Here is a 21,699-nt window from a genome sequence, read left to right on the forward strand (position 1 = left end):
AGCCGGTCTGTGGTCAAGAAAGCTAGGAGTTTGTTTGTGTCTAATCTGGCCCCTATGAAGTCTATGGTCTGAGTCGAAATAAGAGATGACTTCTCTATGTTGATAGTGATCCCCAGCCGGGGAGCTAGACGAAGAAAGTAGTTTCTGGCTGCACAGAGTAGATGCCTTGTCGGGGCGGTCAGGAGCCAGTCGTCCAGATACGGGAAGACCTGAATTCCCTGGAGCCTCAGGTGGGCCGCTATCATGGCTAACACTTTGGTGAACACCCTGGGGGCTGTGGTGAGACCAAAGGGGACGACCCTGAATTGGAAATGACTGGCTCCTAGCCGGAAGCGGAGGAACCTCCTGGATCGCCTGTCCATCAGAATGTGGTAGTACGCATCCTTGAGGTCTACAGAGCACATCCATTGGTTCTCCTGCAAAAGGGGGAGAATGGATTGAAGAGTGACCATGCAGAACTTCTCTTTGGTTACTGACAGGTTCAGGGAAGAGAGGTCGAGGATTGGTCTTAATTCCCCCGTCTTCTTTGGCACCAAGAAGAACCTGGAGTAAAACCCGGACCTGCACTGGTCTGAGGGGACGTGTTGGATGGCTCTTTTTTCCAGCAATTGTTGGATTTCCGTTGCTGCGGCCTCCCTCTGATCGGGTGGGACATCGGGGAGGTATCTGGGGCTGCGTGGGTAACGAGAAAAGGGAATCTGATATCCTCTGGATATGATGCGAAGCACCCAGCGGTCTGTGGTGATGGACTCCCAAGCTGCTAGGTGCTTCGAGAAACGCCCCCCAACTGCCTCTAGAGTGGAGCAGTCGGGCAACCCCTCAGGGGTGTTGCGTGGGTTGGTCCGAGAAGGGTTCTCTGGATCCAAAGTTCCACGGGCCCCCTCTGCCTCTAGGGCGGCATCCACCCTGCCCTCCTCTGCTGCGGAAGGTCTGGGAGTCCGGAGCAGGATGGGACTGGTTCTTAGAGAAGGACCTCTGGGGAGCAGAGAAGCGGACTCCAACGGCAGTCTTCCCGTCCTTCTCGGTCTGGACCAAGGTATCTCGCACGGTTTTGCCAAAAAGGGCAGAACCATCGAAAGGGGCATTAGCAAAAGACGCCTTGAAGGGTTCCGCGAAATCACAGTGCCGGAGCCAGGCCTGACGCCTCATGACTAGGCCAGCTCCGCTGGCTCTAGCGGCTCCTTCCATGGCATGGGACAGTAGCCACATAGAGGTGTTAGATATGGATCGGAGAGTGGCCATCTAGGTGGAGTGCAATTGCTTGTCCTCTGCCGACATGGACTTGGGGGTGACGCAGCGTATTCTTTGATAAGGTCCCACTGCAATCAAAGCTCATGTGCCATGTAGTTCAGCGACCTCACAGAGAAGGTAGCCGAACTAAACACCCGCTTCTCTAGACGGTCCATCGACCGAGACTCCTTGCTTGGGGGATGAACCAAGGGACTCTCCTGAGCTAGTTCCCTCTTGGTGGCCGCCGCCACCAACATGGCATCTACAGGGGCACCCTTACTCCAGTGGGACTTGTCAGAGGGTGGGCTAAGAATTTTGTCTGGGCACTTGGGGACTGGCTCCACAGTGTCTGGCTCCTTCCATGCCCTGGTAGACGGGCCTGCTTCAAACGCCTCCAGGAACACGGATTCGTCCGAGGTAGGTTTTGGGGCAGACCACCCCCCCTTATCCTAAGCATCTCCATGATGTCACCAAATGGGACATCTTCGGGGGGTGATCTTGAGGAGCCTTCCCCTTCCTCCAAATCCGTGTCCTCAGTCAAGGACTCGGGGGAGTCCAGGTGCCTCCTTTTGCACCTTTGCTTGTGAGGAACCTCCTCGGGGGGGGGCTGTCCGAGTAGGTCTCACCAGCCACGTCTTGTTCCAAGGGAATGACCTGGGACATCAGAGCAGGCTGTCCCTGGGGCCGGGTAATGGAAGTCGGACCCAACAGAGAAGGAGTGCAGGGTGGAGCCGTGGCAAGGGCTGGGGGCCTGGAGTCTCTCGACAGGGCCCTCTCCACCACGTCGAATGCCGAGGGAAAGCTGCTCTCTCTCTGGGATCCGAAAGCAGACCCTCACTCGGTTCCGATGGACGGATCGGGGGCGGCGCTGAAACGATCGGATCCGACGGACCAGCATGCTCCGACCTGGACTTAGCCGAAGGCATACCGATACCCCCGGATCCGAAGCTCAGCCCTCGGCTCCGAGAGCTCGGGTCCAAAGAAAATGGACCCGACAGACTCGAGGGAAGTGTCAGCGCCGAAGTACCTGAGACTATCGGCGCCGACACACCCCCGGCTCCAAGGCTGCCCAGCTCCGAAGACTCCGAGCCCAGGAAACGGGATGGAGAAGGAGCTATCGGGGCAAAGAAGGGGGTCGAGCTCCACCCCGGAGGGGGGGGGGAGGCAGGAGCACTCCCATCTGCAGTTGGGCCTGGAGGAATCTTCTCATCATCCGGTCCAAATCTGCATCCATGAGACTACGGGTTGATCTCGACGAGGCCACCGAGGCGGGACGGGAGTGTCGCCTCGATGACCTCAAAGGAGATCGGGTCTCCTCCTCCTCAGGACCTGGTGAAAAGCATGGGGACCGGATCCGAGAAGGAGGAGACCCAGAAGTCCTGGAGGGAGAAAACCGCTTAGCTGGGGGAGCTGAAGCGGAGGCCTCGGCCCGCCGCTTGTGGTGTTTCTCCCTCCTTTTCTCTTTCCTAGCCTCCCTCTCCTCCGGGCCTAAGGCGGGAGGTTGAGTCCCGGCCGGGGGGAGGGAAGCAGGAGTGGCAGCCGCCGTAGCCACAGCGGGAGCCACTGGAGGACCGGAGGTAGAAGCCGAATCCGGGGGCAGAAGACCCGCCAGAATCAGCTTAGACCTCCGGTCCTTGAGTGCCCTGGGGTTGAATGCCGCACAGATGGTACAACCAGAAGAGAGGTGCTCAACCCCAAGGCACAATACACCCCGAGTGTGGCCATCCGCTGGAGACAGCTTATGGCCACACTCGGTGCACTTAGAAAACATCGGCTTTGGGGCCTCAGACATATTATCTAAAAGAGTAAAACCACACACGCTAGGCCCCAAACACACACACACAACTCTAACGGAACCACGAAGGAAGGGGGAGGTTAAATATAAAAAATATAAAGTAAACTAAGAGACTTTTAGTGAAAAACAGGACCTGAACAAACACTCACACTAAAAATTTAAGAAAAAAAGGCAGAAAGTTAAATTTTTCTCACAAATAGAGTTTGAAACGCCTGGAACTCAGGATCAAACTGCTGAGGTAAACAGCGGCAAACTAGATCTGGGGTCAGTCAGGGTTGGCAGGGGATTATGGGTAGTGGGAGAAGCTTGGAGCTCGGATCTAAAGCTGTTGAAAACTGCCGGCTCAGATCCGAGGTCAGATCCAAAGCCCATATGTTGCTGCACAAATGAAGTTAACTACTTCAGATTATATGTTATCTCACTCTATATTGTGGCCATTCTGTACTACCAATAATTAGGGCACAAACAAATAATAGTTCTTTTTAGCATTTGTTAGCTGCCATTGTATGGTGTCTGCCATTACATCTAAACGCTATAATACCACCATAAGACTTAGGAATAAATCCCCAGTCTGGTAGCGTTTTAGAAGCTTGCTGCAATCACAGCTTCCGTTCTTTCACTTTTTGAGGTAGTTTCTGATTGTCAACAAATATCAACACTATAGTGCCACTACTCCATTTCGTATTAAATCCCTTTATAGTGCAGCTTGGAAGCTTGCACTCGCAGCTTCCGTTTGTTGGGCTAGACTCCAATTATTCCTTGTGGTGTTAGTGTTGTTCTTAGTACTATTTTCCTGATTCTAATTGTGCACTAATGCAATTCAAACAGCTTTTTGCTATTTAATGTAATGAATTAATGTCATTCAAACAGCTTTTTGCTATTTAACACTCTGTTACTGGAAGCCTGATACCAGAAGTGATGCTACAACTGCAATGTATGTTATTTTTTACTGCCAATTGCATTTTAATATATTTGTGTAATATTGTAAGTGCCACATTGTTCTGTTTCACCTTCAGTGTCTTCCCCTTTCACTCTCCTCCCTCCTAACCCATGCACCACTTATACGCACTTAACTCAAGGGAACTGCAACACATTTAAATAGCTAACCTACCTGCAGTATATATCTTCTCTCCCACTAAATCTGTAACTAATCAGTAACCATTTTCTTTAGCTTATACTTCATTACAGCCAAATATTGCTGCAATCCCTGCTACTTGGGCCTCTCACCACTGTATTGAATATCCTGCCCTGGAAATAGCTTCAAGGATCCCTGCTACATCCTCTTTTTTTAAGAAAGATCGCCAAAGAGAACAATCAAACCTTGAACTGCTCAACTTCCATTCAGTACTGTTGAGTGTATGTATCAGAACTGTAACTAATTGCAGCAGTATTGCCCCAGTACAGAGCTCAGCCACATGTTCTCTAAGCAGCCTGTTTCCAGCTAGAATCCCTTTCTCTACGTTGCCCCCCCCCCCATTTCTGTTCATTCCTTTTTTCTGCTATTCTCTGGTTCCACCATAGTGACATTGCAAGGTTTTGCCACTAGGAGGCAGTGCTATCCCTCTTTTCTCATTTCAGCTACCAAACCCACCTAACTACCCTTTCTCCTGTGTATTCCTCACACTTAGCCCTTCTAGACTAGATACACTACAAAAGTTAGATTTCTCTCTGAAATCTTCTTTGTTTCACCCTAGTTTATCCTAGAATTTTGCATTAATTAAATAATTAAACTTCTATCTAGCTGATATTCCATCACGTATAGTATCCCATAGTAAACCCTTTAGTGGCTCACAATATATCTTACTCTAAGTCTTTTTCAGTAACTTTTTCTACACTTTTCTCTAACTACTCTTACTTCTCTTTACCCTTATCTTATGCCTAACACTCAATTTCTTCACATTGACTGATTGTTCTTTTTTCCCTTACCTTGACCTCTACCTCCTCGGCCCGGCTCTTTCCCGCTTCGTTCGCCCTGCGGGCTCACTCTGCTCTCTACCCTACCCCCATTCCCACACACCCCCAGTGCAAGTTACACTTATACCTGCTAAACCCCTCCCATCAAAGACAACACACCCATTCCACCAATCAGGTGACACCAACAATTTCCCAACACACCCTTATCTCAAACTCCCTCCAACTGCACCTTTGTCTTAGGTCTAACACACCCCGCCCCTCCTATCACTAAAAGTTGCATAAAATAGGAACAACTAAAACACACAATGCCCTTCCTACATCCAAAAGTAGCACTCTACATAGTAACTATGCTTCTCCTTCTCTCATTTTCCATACTCACATCCTACCACACACAACTAGAAGATTTCACCAGCTCAACTCAGGGGCAAACCAACACTATAACCAATTCACTAAGACTAAAACATTTCCCACGATCTCCATACAACCTTGCCCCAACCCATCAAAATTCCTACATAAATAATAAAACAATCAATAACATTTTCCCCTACTCGTCCCAAAAACAAAATAAAATATTACATAAACTACTTAAGCTCTATCTAATTCTATCCCAAAAACTCACTTGCTGCAGTGATATACATCCTAACCCAGGACCCACCTGTTCTCCCCATACAAACCTAAACCAATCAAATCCTCTCAACAACAGGACAAACCACTCTCTTCTATTCTGAAACATAAATGTTAGAAGTATACTTAGCAAAGTTCAAGACCTCCATGCCCTATTGGCCTTTTATAAATCAGATTTAGCCATACTCACAGAAACCTGGCTTAAACCAGAACATCACGATAATGAAATTACACTCCCTGGCTACAATATTATAAGGAAGGATAGAACAGGGAAAAAAGGAGGAGGTGTAGCCATAATGTATCAAAATCATCTTATATTGGAACAAGTTAGCTACTCCCCCCTAGAAGTTAATGATACTGAACTCATTATTGCTAAATTAAAAATAAATTCTAACAAACATATAGTTGTAGCAGGTGTCTACATCCCACCAGGAAACAACATTGCCACCATGGATAACCTTTTATCCTGGATGGCTATCTCCCACCCACAAGAGACCATACTCCTAGGGGATTTTAACATAGATTGGACTAACTGTACCAAATACAACCCCTCTACCCATATTAATCTTCATGGGTTTACACAAATCATAGAAACCCCAACTAGAATCGATAAAAAATCTAATCGTCATTCCATCTTAGACTGGATACTTCTGTCTGACCTCTCCTTCGCATACCAATCAGACTGCCTACCAGACAGCTTGAGTGACCACCAACCAACATATCTTATTAGGAATAAATCCTACCATTCTAGCCAATCCACCCTTAGAATAGTTCATAACAAAAAGAACTTCAAAGCTAAGGACCTAAACAACGAATTCAAACACTGTAATTGGTCCCCCCTAAAACATCTACCCCTTGATGAAGCTGTAGATTACTTTAACTCCACCTTTCTCAATGTCCTGAGCCATTATGCACCAGCCCGAACTATCAGACTTAAAACAAACTATGCCCCCTGGTTAACAAAAGAGACTAAAGCCTTAATGAAAGATAGAGACAGAGCCTGGGCTCAATATCATCAACTGAGAACCACTACCTCAAAACAAAACTACTCTGCACTCCGTAATAAGACCGAACAACTCATTAAACTTGATAAAGCCAAATACTACAAAACTTTACAAGAAAGACACACTAATAACCCTCCGAAATTCTGGGCCTCTATAAATAAATTATTGCACCCAGGTAAAACCAGCACTCCCACACCTATATTAGCAACCAACAATGAGGATAACCCAACACAAGTCAATAGATTCTTTACTGAAACAGTACAAGCTCTCTCTAATACCCTAAATAGCACCACCAACCCCATCCTTTCTCTAACCCCCACTACCCCTACTAAAAAACAGTCTCCATCTAGCTTCTCCTTGTCTCCAGCAGCCACTCAACTTATTACTAAACTCCTTAAAAAATTAAAACCTACCACACTATCTGCTGACAAACCCCCAGCTGATTTCCATCATCTATCAACTGAAACCATATCCTACCCTGTATCTATCTTCATAAACAGATCCATATCTGAATGTAAAGTACCTAACCCGTGGAAAATATCTCATATTATTCCACTCCACAAAGGTGGCAACTCCCTTGAACAGACCAACTACCGCCCAATTGCAATTTTATCACCTTTATCAAAAATTTTAGAAAGGGTAGTACATTCCCAGTTAATGCAATACCTCCTAAAAATAGCCTTATATCAACATCCCAACATGGTTTTCGGTCTTTCCATAGTACCACAACAGCCCTACTGTCTTATACCAATATAGTCAATTCCCACAGAAACAAAGGCCTTTTTGTATCTTCTGTATTCTTAGACTTATCTAAAGCCTTTGATATGGTCAACCACAACATACTTCTCAAAACTCTGTCTACCCTCAACATAAACTCCGTCACCATATCATGGTTCAATAACTATCTATCTGGCCGACAACAAGCAATGCTTTGGCAGGACCAACTATCCCCCCTTCTACCTGTAACTATAGGAGTTCCACAAGAGTCAATACTTGGGCATCTACTTTTCTCTTTACATACAAATCAGATAGCAGCTTCTTCTCCCTCTGCCTCTATAGTGCAATATGCAGATGACACCACCATATGTGCCGCCCCAACCTTAAGCAAACTTCAAACAATAACACAGGATAACTTTACTTTGGCTGAAACATGGTTTTCTAGCATTAAACTTCTAAACCCTAAAAAAAAAAAAAAACTTATTCTCTTCAGTCCTGGTAGATCCTCTCCACCAAATGTTGACTTCACCATAAAATCTAGGGACAACACCACTATCACCCCAACAACACACACCAAACTCCTAGGAGTAGTAATTGACAACAATCTCAAATTTGACATGCACATAGCACAAACAATCAAAAAAGTAAACAAAAAACTGGGTCTCCTGTATAGGAACAGGCAATTCATGACAAGCTATACCAAAGCTGCTGTCGCAAGAACTCACCTGTTATCCACCCTACTGTACGCCTCTCCAATCCTGACTAATCTTCGCCAAAGTGAACAAAACAAAATTGCATCTTGCTATAACAAGATTGCTAAGTTTGCCACTGGCGCCTCATATAGATCCCATCACTGTCTCTCTCTCAAACAGCTCAACTGGCTTGAGTTACCCCAACTACTACTAATTACACAACTCTTCATAGCCCATAAACTGTACTACCACCCTGACAAAACTCCAGCGCTACAGGAACTAATACAGCCCTACACCACCACCTACACCACCACCCGTAAGATCTACAGAGAAAAATCTCACAACTGTCGTCAAACACAAGAATGAAGCAGGCAGAGCTTTCTTTGCTTGTACAATAGCTATATTTTGGAACTCACTCCCAAAGCACATAACTTCTACCAGCTCTGTCTCACTATTCAAGAAACTACTTAACACCCACTACTCTACCAATTGGCTGTGCCCTTGTGACCCCCCAGATTAACTCACTTTCCTTTCAGTACTGCTATGATTCTGCAGAACCTTCACCACTTATCTATTAACTACTTCATTCTTAACAAACAAGGTTTTTAAATTACTTATTTTTCCAAACAATGTTATTCAGAAGGTTTTTTGTTATACTTCACCTATGTAAAAATGTTAAATATGTTTCAATATGACTGTATAGGAATGTACTACTGTTTTTGTTTATGTTTTATATGTGGAGCTTTTCTATCCGGGCCTCCACTGAAAATGGACCTGTGTCCAGTCGGACTTTCCCGGTCATCAAATGTAAAATAAAATAAAAATAAATAATTAAAATAATATCATATAAAATAATATAATATAATATAATACACATTTAGAACTAGTAAGGTTGTAATGTTATTCCTCATTTCTCATAGTCACACTAGCTTGTTTTCAAGCAACTAATAAGCTTTAGTAAATGTTACAAAGTATTTTATAAAACACTAATGAGGACTACATCACATGCATGGATCAAAAGGTTCAAAACAGCTATAAAATGCACAACAGAGAACCTAGTACATAATGGTTTCTGGGGGACTCATAGCCGACAAACCTCACAGCAGTATAGTTTTAGCCACACTTACTGTGATGTCATATATCTGACATATGAATTGTGATGTTATACATTTGAGCAAACCTCCCTGTGTCCCACTGTTCACATGTAATCATCTGGCAAGCCTGGGGGGGGGGGGGCACTCTACACAAACTCATGGTCCAAAAGTTTGTAGTTCCAGCTCTAGTGCTAGGAGAAAATGGGAGCTAGTACAGGAAAATGGTTCAAAAAAGAGACCCGAATGGTTCCAGTAAAGAGTATAAACAGTAAGACATACAGGGAGTTTAGGGTTTGGAGAGTTAGAATAAGGCAGAGGTATGCAGAGCTTATGAAAAAGATGGGTAAAAGAGATGACAACATGGAGTGAAAATATAGTTTAGGCAAGTACTTTGGGGATACATACAGGGCAGTGAAAGTAGGTTCAATGAGCGATTTAGAAAGAATATTGTGCACAAATGGCACAGGACTCCAATGAGATTGTAAAGGAAGAGTCATACAAGTTCTGAGAGTGTGGTAATGTAGGGGTGAATATCTACTAACAGTGGTGGTACTATGCACAGATAAACAGGATATGGGAAGAGGTGATTTGTATGATAAGAAATCATAAATTAGAGTACTTTAAGAAATGTGGTGCTTATGACTTTTTGGTGTAGAGAAAGGAAGGGGTGGGGTGATGACCCAGACAGGAAGGTTTGGATATAGGGCTGGTAGCAGGCTGAATGTAGTATGAGACAGTGAAATGCAGGAAAGAGGCAGGGCTAGTGGTTAAAGATGATGGAAGTAGGTGATGAAACTAGTAAAAGCACTGCATCTGAATACAAGGAAAGAAGGTTAGCTGTGACACGGTGTACTGAAGGAGAAGTCAGCAGGAAAAGTATGATATTTAGTTTAGAGACATAGTAGCAATTAGGATTAAGCCTAAAATTGTGTGTGTGTGGGGGGGGTGTTATTAATAAAAAAAAAAAAGCTGGGAGTCTGTGGTATTCCTGAAGTAGTTTTTATGGGTGGGCAGTCACTTAGGACAGCATTCACTAAATCAGAGAGAGGTGCATGGAATACTCAGTGGTCGCATTTGTAAGTATGACTTGTTAAGTAAGATGCAGCTAATACAGGTTTATTATGGGATAACCATGTTCACCTTCACATTTGATCTTAGGTCTACTGGGTCAGGACAGGGCTTTAATACAGCAGTACCTAAGCCTGTAATCTCTCAGGGTGGGATGTGATTGTTGGACTAGGACATAATACACACTGATACTATGAATGGCTGAGAAAGTCCTAAACACTTTGTACATCTTACTCCATTTCTTTGAAAATGTTGACACTATTTGTCACTGTATTTTGATGTATACATGTTGAACAAACTGCATGTCATACACTAGTTCATTTCTCCAATTCATTAAACAGCATTACAGTAGGTCTGTACCCAAAAGGGCTGCCTATGTATTTTGCTGCTTCAAATTTTTACATCAATAAAAAAAAAAAAAAAGAAAGCGACTGGGATGGAATCCTAGGATATTAGTTGTTTAGGCAGGTCAGAAAGGCAAAGATTAGGCACAGCATGAGATGCAAGGAGCTTGAAGATAAAAGAGCAGATCAAGGAAAGGAGTACTCTGAGGATTACCAGAAATTAGTAGTCTAGCAGTTATAGCAACAGGAACAGAGAGCGAGCTAGTGCTTACATATATCAACTATCAGGTGGTGAAAGACAGAACAGCAAACTACTGCTGGGGGAGGAATAAAGAAATTTGTTATGGGACACTTTAATCTCTTAAGCAAACTGCTGCATTGCTGCATCGAAGTCAAAGGTAAATAATGAAATAGTGGAAGTATCACATGTCTAGGGATTCAGTAATGTATTAGGGAAGTAAACAGAAGAGTAAAAATACTGAACAGGGTACTTAGCAAGGATGAGGGCGGAACAAGACCTAGCAGTAAAACTAATCCTTGCCAAAACTGGCAAAGCAATGCTCCAATGCAGCAACAGTAAAAGGAGGCCACAAGCAAACAAAATTAAAGGCGAGACAAAAGAAAGGCAGACTACTTTCTAATACTAAAATATGACATTAGAAAACCCTATGGACACAGATAAAGAGGAACACAAAGTTATACAGGAAGAATAAACAGGACAAAGTGGTTCAACTGGGAAGTTAAGGGCACAGTCCACACAAAGGAAAGGGCATGTCATGAGTTAAAGGAGACAGGACAGTAGTGTAGGAAGAATATGAGGAAGACAGGTACAAGGTTGTAAAGGTAAATTTAGAGAAAGATCCAGCAGGAAGAACAATGAAATGGAAGACAAGAAAGGATTACATTTAAAGAAAGTTCCAGCAGAAGGAATAAAGGAAAAGAAGAAAGGATTCTTTAGATAAATTGGGAAAGAAAGAGCTGCAATGACTGGTTAATATGTAGAATATGTAGAAGGTATATAATGAGAAAAGACAGAAATTATCAGTAGATTATTTTTCATCTTCAGAAGAAAAAGCAATGTACATGGCAGAGGGAAAAGAGAAAGTGGGATGACATCTGAGGGCCAGTCACAAACCAAAGGAGATACAAAACGAAACTCCAGAAGTCAAAGGAAGAAAAGGTGCAGGGTTTTGTTGCCATACCACATCACCAGTTCTAAAGAATTTATGAAGCATACTTACAGATCCCACTATATAACTCTTCAAACAGTTACTCAGCAGAGTCATGATTCTAGACGACTGGAGGGTGGCCAGAGAAGTTCCACTCCACAAAGTGAGATGGTACTGACCATGGTAGCAGGCAAAGTCATGAAAGTAATATTAAGAGAAATGATAACTAGTTTCCAAGAGTACAACAAACTACAGGATAAGTGGGGGAGGTTGCCAGGGAGCCTAACAAGACTGGACAAAGGGTCAGCAAAAAGTAGTTAAGCAAACAGTTCACAAACAAAAAAAAATCACAGGATGAAGAACCAGGAGAAAATGGAACAGCAGCTGGCAGTTTAAAGCAGATCCACAAAAACAGTGTCTTTGTAAATGGTTCCAAATGCTGAAGGTAGTTATTGATAATGTAGGCCTAATGATGGAAACAATAAGCAATCAAGAAAGAAAAGTGAGTAAATTGAAAGAAATAAGCCAGTATTTTGAGGAGTATAGAGCAGCGCTACGACCAGAGGTGCAGGAACACAACAGAAAGCTGAAAGTAAATACTTTGGGAAGAAATAGCCAGGGAATTGTTTTGGCTAGGCTTGTACAGGCCCTATAGCCTAGTACCAACCTATAAGAAATAGACAAAAAGTTACAATGGTAAACAGGAAAACTGGATGGCACAGGAAACAGATCAAGATGAAACAACATAAGGAAAATACAAGTAATAGGGCAAGTCCTGTAAAAAAAGAACCAGAAAAACTGCTGCTAGAGTTACTGGAAACAAAATTTCAGTTACCCAGATTACAAGAACTGACAATAGAAAGCATAAACAGAGTTGACAGAATGAGAGGTACAACAGGACGACAGCTGAGACCCATATTATGAGACAGGCCAGTACATGTAAAGTGTCACCTTTAATGGTATGTTTGCAAAGACGGAGCACAGGTAATTCATTGCATAAACTAACAAAAGAAATGGCTGACATGGTGCTGCATGGATTAACTATCCTGCCATCTTTACTCTAGTATAAAAGGGGAATAGACACAGGTTCCATACAGAGGGAGAAGTACAAGCTTTTGTTGCGAGGGCTGTGCACAGTGGAAGCTACAGCAACAGACACAATTAAATAAATTCAACTATCCCACCAGAAATTAATTGGCAGACAAACTTGTGAAGGCACAGAAGAAGGCAGAAATACAATGGCAACAGAGAACAGCTGATATAGAGACACCTCTATTTTTGACATTTTGCTCTGGTTGGGGGAGGGGGTATTTGGAAATGGTAATAATTGATAGGGGGCAGAGTGGGAAAAGGGTATCATATAATAATATAACCTCTGGATATGATTTATTTCACCTACGTGTCTCGTATAATGGCCATTTATACACCTTAGTGGAAAAACAAGAGACCACTAACTCTCCCGAGAGGGGAGCAGTTAATCAAGCATGAAAGGATTTTAGGATTGTTGCATGAAAAGTGACCCCCTAAATCTCTAGTATTTCTGGACCTCCTCTACCACCGGGTCACTGTCCATTGAAGGGGTCATCTCTGCCATGACCACCCCCTGTCAAAGGACAAATCAAAGGTTGCCACTGGGGGTTTTGAAGCCATGAGAACTTAGACACCTTCTGATTTCTTTTTTAGGATCTTTGAGAAATCTCAAACTGAATACCTATGGCAGACAATGTCTTCCCTTCTTGCTCACTCCTCAGCAGCTTGTCTTTTAACATAGGTCCAAATAAAGAGGATTTATGATAAGGGGCATTGGTGAACAATGCCTTAAAATTATCCCCAAAATCACAAAGGCAGGCATAAAGCCTCATGGCAACGTCTGCCCCCTCCACTCTGGCTGCTCCATTGGCTCACTGTGTTGACAGTTGCATGAAGAAACTGGAGATATTTAACATCATACCCACATGAGTCTTGAATTGTTTCCTGGACTCAGAAAACGGTGGCTTTTGCTAACAGCTTAAAGCTAGTTCGACTAAATCTCTTTGGAAACAGATTTAACTGTAGCATAGTATAAAGCTCTCAGCACAAATGTATCTGAGATATACGTGCACTTCCCATTCTGTCCAGTGCTCTAGCATCTTTGTTCGGTGGGTGGACAGCAGGTGCATCATTTGCCAGCTCTCTCTTGATGACTGCTGCTACAACATGCAGTTCACTAGAGGTATTTTGGTCCAGTGCTGCCTATCCTTACAGGCGCAAAGTATCTCCCCTGGCTTTCTGGCATAGCCTCAACAGAATCAGGTTGCTACCATGCTCTCCTAGCTGCCAAATCTATAAGATGGTGTGGTGGGAGGGACCTCACACACCACCTTCTCATCCTGACAGGGAAGGTCAGTGGCTCAAATCTCTTCTGGTGCATTAATTAAAGGATTCTAACAAAACTAGGATCTTCTAGAGGGGGCGGATGAGAACCCTCTTGATTATCCAAGTTGGTGTCTGAGGACAGCATCTCTGTGGGGGAGGGAGTCTATGTACCCCCTTTTGCATGAACTTTTCCTGGGAATATCTGGAAGGAGCTTGTTTTAATCAACATGGGACTCAGTCTGAACATGTGGAGACTTTTTGAGGCTTGCCATCCTTCTCTGTCTTAGGGCCGACTGAGGAGATGTCTGAAGGACTGAATGTTGAGTGCCAGGGACTGTAGCAGACACTGACAGAAGTTCTGTAGACCTTCTCTAAGAAGAGGCAATCATCCAATGTACAAAACTGAAGGTCAACCTCGAGTCTGTCATTATCTGAGATCTCAACCCAGTGCCTCATCTATCCCTACGGAAGTGGGAACAGAGCACCAACACTTAACACCTAGATTGCTCCAAGACTGAAAACAGACCATCATGTTGAATGCCAAGGTTTCCAACTCCAAGAACAACACCATACGAGTTGGTGTAAAGGATAATGCCAAAGACCTGACAATGAACTTTCAGCTGCAAGACTCCATTAACATCGAAGATCTCACCATCAAGTCAGTTGTATGAATAGTTGTCTCTGTTGAGGTAGAAGCACTGATCAGTACCAAACACACAGACTCCCGCTGACCTCTCATCTCCAAAACCACTAGTACTGAAACTGGGACCAGGGAAAGAGTCAGTGTAAGGAAATGTGGGTCAACCCAATCAGCCCAGGAGCCTGAGAGGGATGGGATAACACACATCTCGATATGAGCCTTCAGAACTCTAATCATTCAATTTGAGTCAAAATCTATTGCATTTCTGAAGGATCTGTTAATCTGGAAGTTGAATGGTGTTGTTTCTGATGAGTGTCTGCTGAAGGATTTCATTGGCAAATTGTCTTGCATTACTATGACCCAGAATGAACAACATCTGGAGGAGTAGCCAAATGCACTGAAGCCAGTGCTGTTGGTGAATGCACAGTTCTTATACTGGGAGTTTCTGTGCAACGAAGGACCTATAACTTCAGATTTCCTCTTTTTCTATTCTTTTTTTTCTCTCTCTCCCTTTAGCTCAAGTCCTCTCTCCATCTTTTTCCTTACATTTCTCTGATTTGTCCCCACTGCCATATTGGGGTTCAGGTGGAAGGAGAATTTTCAGTATAAATTTGTTTTTGTGTCTGGTGAGGGGTCAAGGCTCAAAGGTCTTGCAAATGGTGCAATCACTGATAAACAAGCCAGCTCCAGGTACACCATACAAAGATCATGGGTGTGCTAGGCAGAATCTTCTGGCCATGCTGGCCACACTTCTTGAAGCCCATTTCCATGGCAGCCTGCGAGGGAACACAATATTAAATGGCTACAATAGCGCTATAATTATTTAGCAATTAGAGAAGTATGCAAATTACAGAGAAACTTTTAAAATAATAATAAGAATATATAAAGTCTGAGGCAGTGAGTTCAAGCACAGGACATTAGGCCTCCTTTCCTAATGCCGACAACGGAGTTGAGGGAAACTTTTTTTGTTTTTAAATAGATAACAATGATACAGTAGAAGAAGTTATAACTGACCAAGAAAGGAGGGTTTACAACTGTTATAAATTAAAAAAATGCTTGGGCAGTAAAGACAATCTGAGGACAGAGTCATCAAGGGGAATTATGGAAGTTCTGATAAACTTGGGCAGGGAGCATAAGCAGAACAGGTGGATCAGATCTGATGAGCAGCTCAATTCTCATCGGTCAGACTGAGCATACTGCATGAAACAGAATCTGTAAAGCAAGGGGCACGTACCAGAGAGGGTGCTGGACAAGAGATTTATAGACATCGCAAGCGTAAGTATGAAAAGAAACTGAGAGTGTTAGGAAAAGAAACAGAAGAATGGAAACAGATGATGATCTCTTACCAGTCAAAAGGGGGTGAAGCTGACTAGAATAGCAGTGAATGACAATGAAACACTGGTGTACAATAAAAAGTGCACCATCCATAAGGATTGCACAATGTGCACTTGTGAAGGGATATAAAAAACATATTACATTGATATTCAAATCTCTCTATCTATATTCTGAGAGCTGGAATTGTGAGCTACTGGGGATTGTGGGATAAACATTCAAATGTGTTTCTAGAAAAACAGGTTAAGTCATTCTAGTCTGATTACGTTTTATGACTGGGTTATACTAGAGCTTGACAAGGGAAAAAAGTCAATGCTGGATACCTTGACTTCAGTAAAAACTATGATAAAGTCCCTCACAGTGCACTGATATGTAAACTGAATGGATGTGGACCAGGAAAATTTGGAAGAAGGGTGGTTTGGTTACAAGAAGCAAAGAGTAATAGTTAGGAAGATATTGTCAAAGGAAAGAGAAGTGGTCAGTGGGGTTCCACAGAGTCAGTAATGGGACCTGTGACATCACAAAGGGCACTGAAAACAAGATCAGCCTATCTATGCATAGCAGTAAGATAGAAGAGCCAGTGAGTTATAGGGGAGCGAGTGTTTAATGCAACTTGAAGAAACTGAGAGAATGAGCTGGGAAGTGGCTTTGAACTTTAAGGCAGGAAGTGTAAAGCATTTCACCTTGTCTGTAATAACCCAAGACAGAGATTCTAATTGGGAAGGGTGGCCCTACCTAAGCCCTACTAACCCCAGACAGGGGAACCATCTAGAACAGTAGCCCTAAAAAGCACAAATCAGCTAAAAGAGTTTGGTGTGGTAGTGACAGCAGAAATGACTCACCAAGTACAAAGTGAGAAAGTTGTACGATATCCTTACAGGAACAGAAATAGAAAAGCTGCATTACTCTTCTGCAGATCCCTGGTCAGGCCCCAGATGGATTCCTGGGTTCATTTCTGGAGTCAATACATGAATAAGAGCATTGAGCTAACAAAGAAGGGAAAAGGAAAAGCTACCTGACTAATAATGGGAACAAAAAAAGAAGTATCGCGAGGAGAAATTATGAGAGTTAAATCTATTCTCCCCAGAGAATAGGACAGAAGGGAAAGACATGATAATGGCACACAAGACATTTAGGGGTCAATCTAATGGCATACAGCTAAAAACAGAAGATAGAATCCAGGGCATGCCTATTACATTAAGGGCACAAACTTCATCCTAGACATTTGAAAGTACTTTATCACGGAAGAACATGTAGATAAATGGAACAGATCATTTGAGTGGACAGTGGATTTGTCAGACTGCAGATTCCTGCAAAAAGATAAACAATGGGTGGTAGGTTAAGAGAATGGGTAAAGGAGATATAACTGGAAGACACCTCCTACACATACAGGGAAAAGTACACAAACAGCCTGTCATCTTCTGTCACAAGTAGGTAATACAGCATAACACTGGCTAGGCAAAAGGGCTCGGAGGTCCACAGTAAAGGAAATCCACTCAAATTAAAGTTCATTTACCAATGGGATTCCACAAGGGCCGGTGCTGAGAGCGGTCCTTTTCAATGTTTACATAAGTAACACTGCAACAGTTCTGGAAGGAAAAGTATAGATTTCTGCTAATGATGCAAAGATATGCAGCAGGTCTGTTACACAAGAAGGCAAACAATGAATGGAGAGTTAGTTAGCAAGACTGTAGGAATAGTCTAAAACACAAATGCCTAAATTCAATGTAAAAATGAGAAATGATGCTGCTGTGAAGCAATTATCTGCAAAAAGATTACAAAGCTAGAGGGGATCTAGAAGTACTCATACAAAATTATCTACAAGTATGTAGTATGCCAAAGAAGTAAACAAGATAGCGGGAGTAGTGGCACAGGAAGAGGAGTCAACAACAAAAAACAAGATGCTCTTATCCCTCTGTGTAAGACCCCATCTGGAATTGAGTGGCTAGTTCTGGATTTCTGCTTCTGTCACGTCAGATGCACAGTAGAAGAGAACAACAAATATGGTAAAAGGCCTTCTGCAGAAGACATAAAAAATAAAGAATACAAGAGCATAATATATACAGTCATAAATGAGATAGGCAGAGGTTATCATCAAGAGGGTATACACTTTCAAAACACATGTATGAAAATAAATGGATAAAATCTGAAGTACAACACAACAGGTTCAAGGAAGATACAAAAGTAGTATTTTTTCATGGAAAGGGTGGTGGATGGTTGAATTGGGATTCTTGAAGAGTTTGAGTATCATAAATGGAAAGAACTCAAATGCATGAAAAAGACAAATTAAATTCCTGCACAGTGTGGAAAACGGTGAAAAAAGATATAGGTGAAATAGGCTCTGCAGATTATCTGAAAGGTAAAGAAATGGACAGAAATGAACACCAAGCAGTCAACGTCTAATTTCAAAATATGTTTTTTATGCAGTATGGAACAGTGAGTGACTTCTACTTTCTTGATTAGCAGACAGTAAATGGTTTGGGTATGACAGAGGCTCCTACTTAAAACTGTTCCCATCATCCCACATTACACTTACCTTATTTCCACAATTCAGTACCCCAAGAAACTTTATAAAATACTGACAGAAAGGACATAATTATTCATATTGTTATGCCAGCAAATAACATATATCCCACTGTGTATCACAAGCTTATCAGTTATGCTTGATTAAGGAATGAAACTTTTGACTGGATTTTTTTATGACTATTGCCAGGGATATATTGGTAACATGTGCTACATCAATCACTCCCCATAAATGTGGTGAAACCACTGAAAGCTGAGTTACAAAACTAATTTATGGACATTCTCTGTACTGTATTTACAAGTATGTGGAAATGCAAGATTAATACCTATAAGACTAAATACTGTAAGGATTCAACTATCCATTTAATGAATTTTCATGGCAAGCACACAACACACATTCAGCTACACCAGAAAGCATTTTAGCAGCTTTGTTAATTTGTTCCATTTCTTGGAATCCAAGAAAAAAGAAATCCTGGGAAAGGATCCAATTTACTCTTACATATGAATAACTAAACCCTGTGGCTATAAGTAAATAGTTCTTAAACTGAAAAAAAAGAACTTCAGGTTCTTATATAAACTTACACACATCAACAAGCTGACAAATAAGACATCCATTTTTTTTAACATAAAAGTTAAAAGTAGATATCGGAAAAGTGACGTGCTTTTACATGGTATGTCTGAGAGTGTGCCTAAGAGAAACTGCATTTATAAATGACTGGAACCCACCATCCATTGCAAGTGTCTTCTTTTCCTCCTTGTCTGTGGCCAAATCGAACATATCTCCATATGCACGGGCCAGCCGCCATAAGAAGTCTGAATGGTTTCCATACTAAATAAAACAAAACAAAACATTTGTATTGCTGCCTGCAAGACATTTAACATAATAATCTAACTAGTACCATAAACTGCAAACATTGCAATATAATAACAAAAGTGAGTATTTTACTTCAACAAAGACGTAATTAAACTGCCTTTAAGCTATGAAATGAAACAGCTTACTAACACAAAAAATGATCTAATTCACAGCCAAGGTAGCGTGAAAAAATTAATAAAAAAAAACACAGGCACAGTGAAGACTGATGGATAATCTCTATTCAACCCTCTTGTAAAGAAGAAACAAGAAGGAATATGAGAGTGACGTCATCCAATAGGTTTTAGCTGACCTAGCTAAATTTTCTGCCACTAAAGAAAAAAAGTTTTATTCCACAGAACTAGAAAGACCATATTGCACTGTTTGATACAGCTTGTAAAATCAGATTAGATTCCCTAAAAAGGGGAAGTCTACTCACTTATCTCTTCTACTGCCTACATAAAATTCTTCTATCACCTTCACTGGAATGGGAAGCTAGAGCTCTCGCCTTTCTCAAAAAGAATGTGATTATGAACCAAAATTAGAAGTTATGTACTCACCATAACGTTCCATCTGAGTAGGTACTTCATTTGTCTGCAACCTGTGGGTCTTGGATCTGACCGGCAGCTTTCCAAGCTTCAAGATCCGAGCTCCTAGCTCCTCCCCTCTACCCATAATCCCCTGTCACCACCACACTACCTCAGATCGGTTTTGCTGTATCACCTGATAAACCTGTAATAAACAGGTTCAGATATTCTCAAGAATCATAAATGATCCTAGAAACCCGATACAGGTTAGGGGGATGGCAGGGGGGGATGGTTGCAGACAAATGAAGTACCTACTCAGATGGAACGTTACGGTGAGTACATAACTTCTAAACCTGAAGTAGTTACTTCATTTGTTCTGCAACCTGTGGGACAGAGTCCCCAGCTACCTAAACAAAGAAACCTGGGTGGCCTATGGAAGGATATTCCGAAGCACCGCGGAGCCAAAGGACGCCCTGCTTCTAGATATCATGTCCAGCTTATAATGAGAAATAAACGTATGAGCAGAAGACCAAGTGGCTGCTGAACATGTTGTCCAACGGCATTCTGGACCAGAAGGCTGCAGAAGTTGCGTGTGGAATGTGCACGAATTTTAAATGGGGTTGTTTTGCCCGATGCCTTATAAGCTTGAGAAATACATTGACAAATCCAATTAGCCAGTGTCACTTTGGATATAGGTTTTCCCATGGATGAAGGAGCAAATGACACAAACAGTTGATCAGCCTTACGAATGTCTTTGGTCCTGTGCAGGTAGAAATGCAACTGTCTATGTACATCTAGTGTATGCAACATGTATTCTCCCTTATTTTGAAAATTCTTGAAAAACACTGGCAGATTGATAGTCTGATTGATATTTGCCACAGATGCCACTTTTGGTAAAAAAGACAGGTTAGTCCTGAGAGACACTCTGTCATTGTGAAAAATAAAATAGGGAGGTTTCATGCACAAGGCTTGGAGCTCTGAAACCCTTTTAGCAGAAGTTATGGCTACCAAGAATGCTGTTTTCCAGGACAGAAAATTAAGAGGTACAGAAGCTGCAGGTTCAAAAGGAGGTTTCGTTAAGGCTTGCAGAACAAAGGTCAAGTCCCAAGGGGGAGTCACGGATTTCACCGGTGGCTTGAGAAGGAAAACGCCACGCAAGAATGTCTTACACAATTTTGTAGACGCTAGGGATCCTAATCCGTCTCCCACATGAAAATGGGATATTGCTGCCAACTGTACTTTCACCGTTGATGCACTGGCCCCTTGTTCAAATATCATGGACAAAAAATCCAAGACTGTAGGAATCGGAACAGTAAAAGGGTTGAGACCCTGGCTGTTAGCCCAGATAGAAAATCATTTCCACTTGCTATTATAGATTTTCCTGGTGGACGGTTTATGAGCCGCTACCAGAATAGTTTTCACTGGTGACGAGATACCGGGAGTCCTTGCCATTAGTGGAACTGGATCAACCAAGCCGCGAGCTTGAGGTTTACCAGGTTCGGTGTTGGGCACCCTGTTGGGTGCGAGATCAGATCTGGAATGGGATCCAGGATTAAAGGGGAGGAGAGACTGTGAGACAGCAGGTATGGAAACCAGATTTGACGAGGCCAGAATGGGGCTATGAGGATAATTTTGCTCCCCAACCGTGCGGCTTTCTGAATGAACTTCGCCATGAGCGGAAGCGGGGGTAAGCATAGAGTAGACCGGGAGGCCAAGCATGAATCAGAGCGTCTCTGGGGCTCTCCCCTTCTGGGGGAAGAATTGCGAAGAACTCGCTGCATTTTGTGTTTTGGGGGGTAGCAAAGAGATTGCAGCGAGGCC

General features: G+C 42.7%; 1 protein-coding gene across 1 annotated transcript in view; it reads right to left on the reverse strand.

Annotated features, from left to right (window-relative positions):
- Window positions 1-21,699, reverse strand: part of RMDN2 (regulator of microtubule dynamics 2) — a 1,837,333-nt gene that overhangs the window by 989,617 nt on the left and 826,017 nt on the right. The window contains exon 4 of the mRNA XM_044057972.1: window positions 19,228-19,330. Within this exon, the coding sequence (XP_043913907.1) occupies window positions 19,228-19,330 (103 nt within the window). The remainder of the gene's footprint in view (window positions 1-19,227; window positions 19,331-21,699) is intronic.

The sequence above is a fragment of the Protopterus annectens genome, chromosome 1.part2 (assembly GCF_019279795.1).
Source record: "Protopterus annectens isolate FY-2018-M chromosome 1.part2, PAN1.0, whole genome shotgun sequence".
In the NCBI taxonomy this organism is placed as follows: Eukaryota; Metazoa; Chordata; order Ceratodontiformes; family Protopteridae; genus Protopterus; species Protopterus annectens.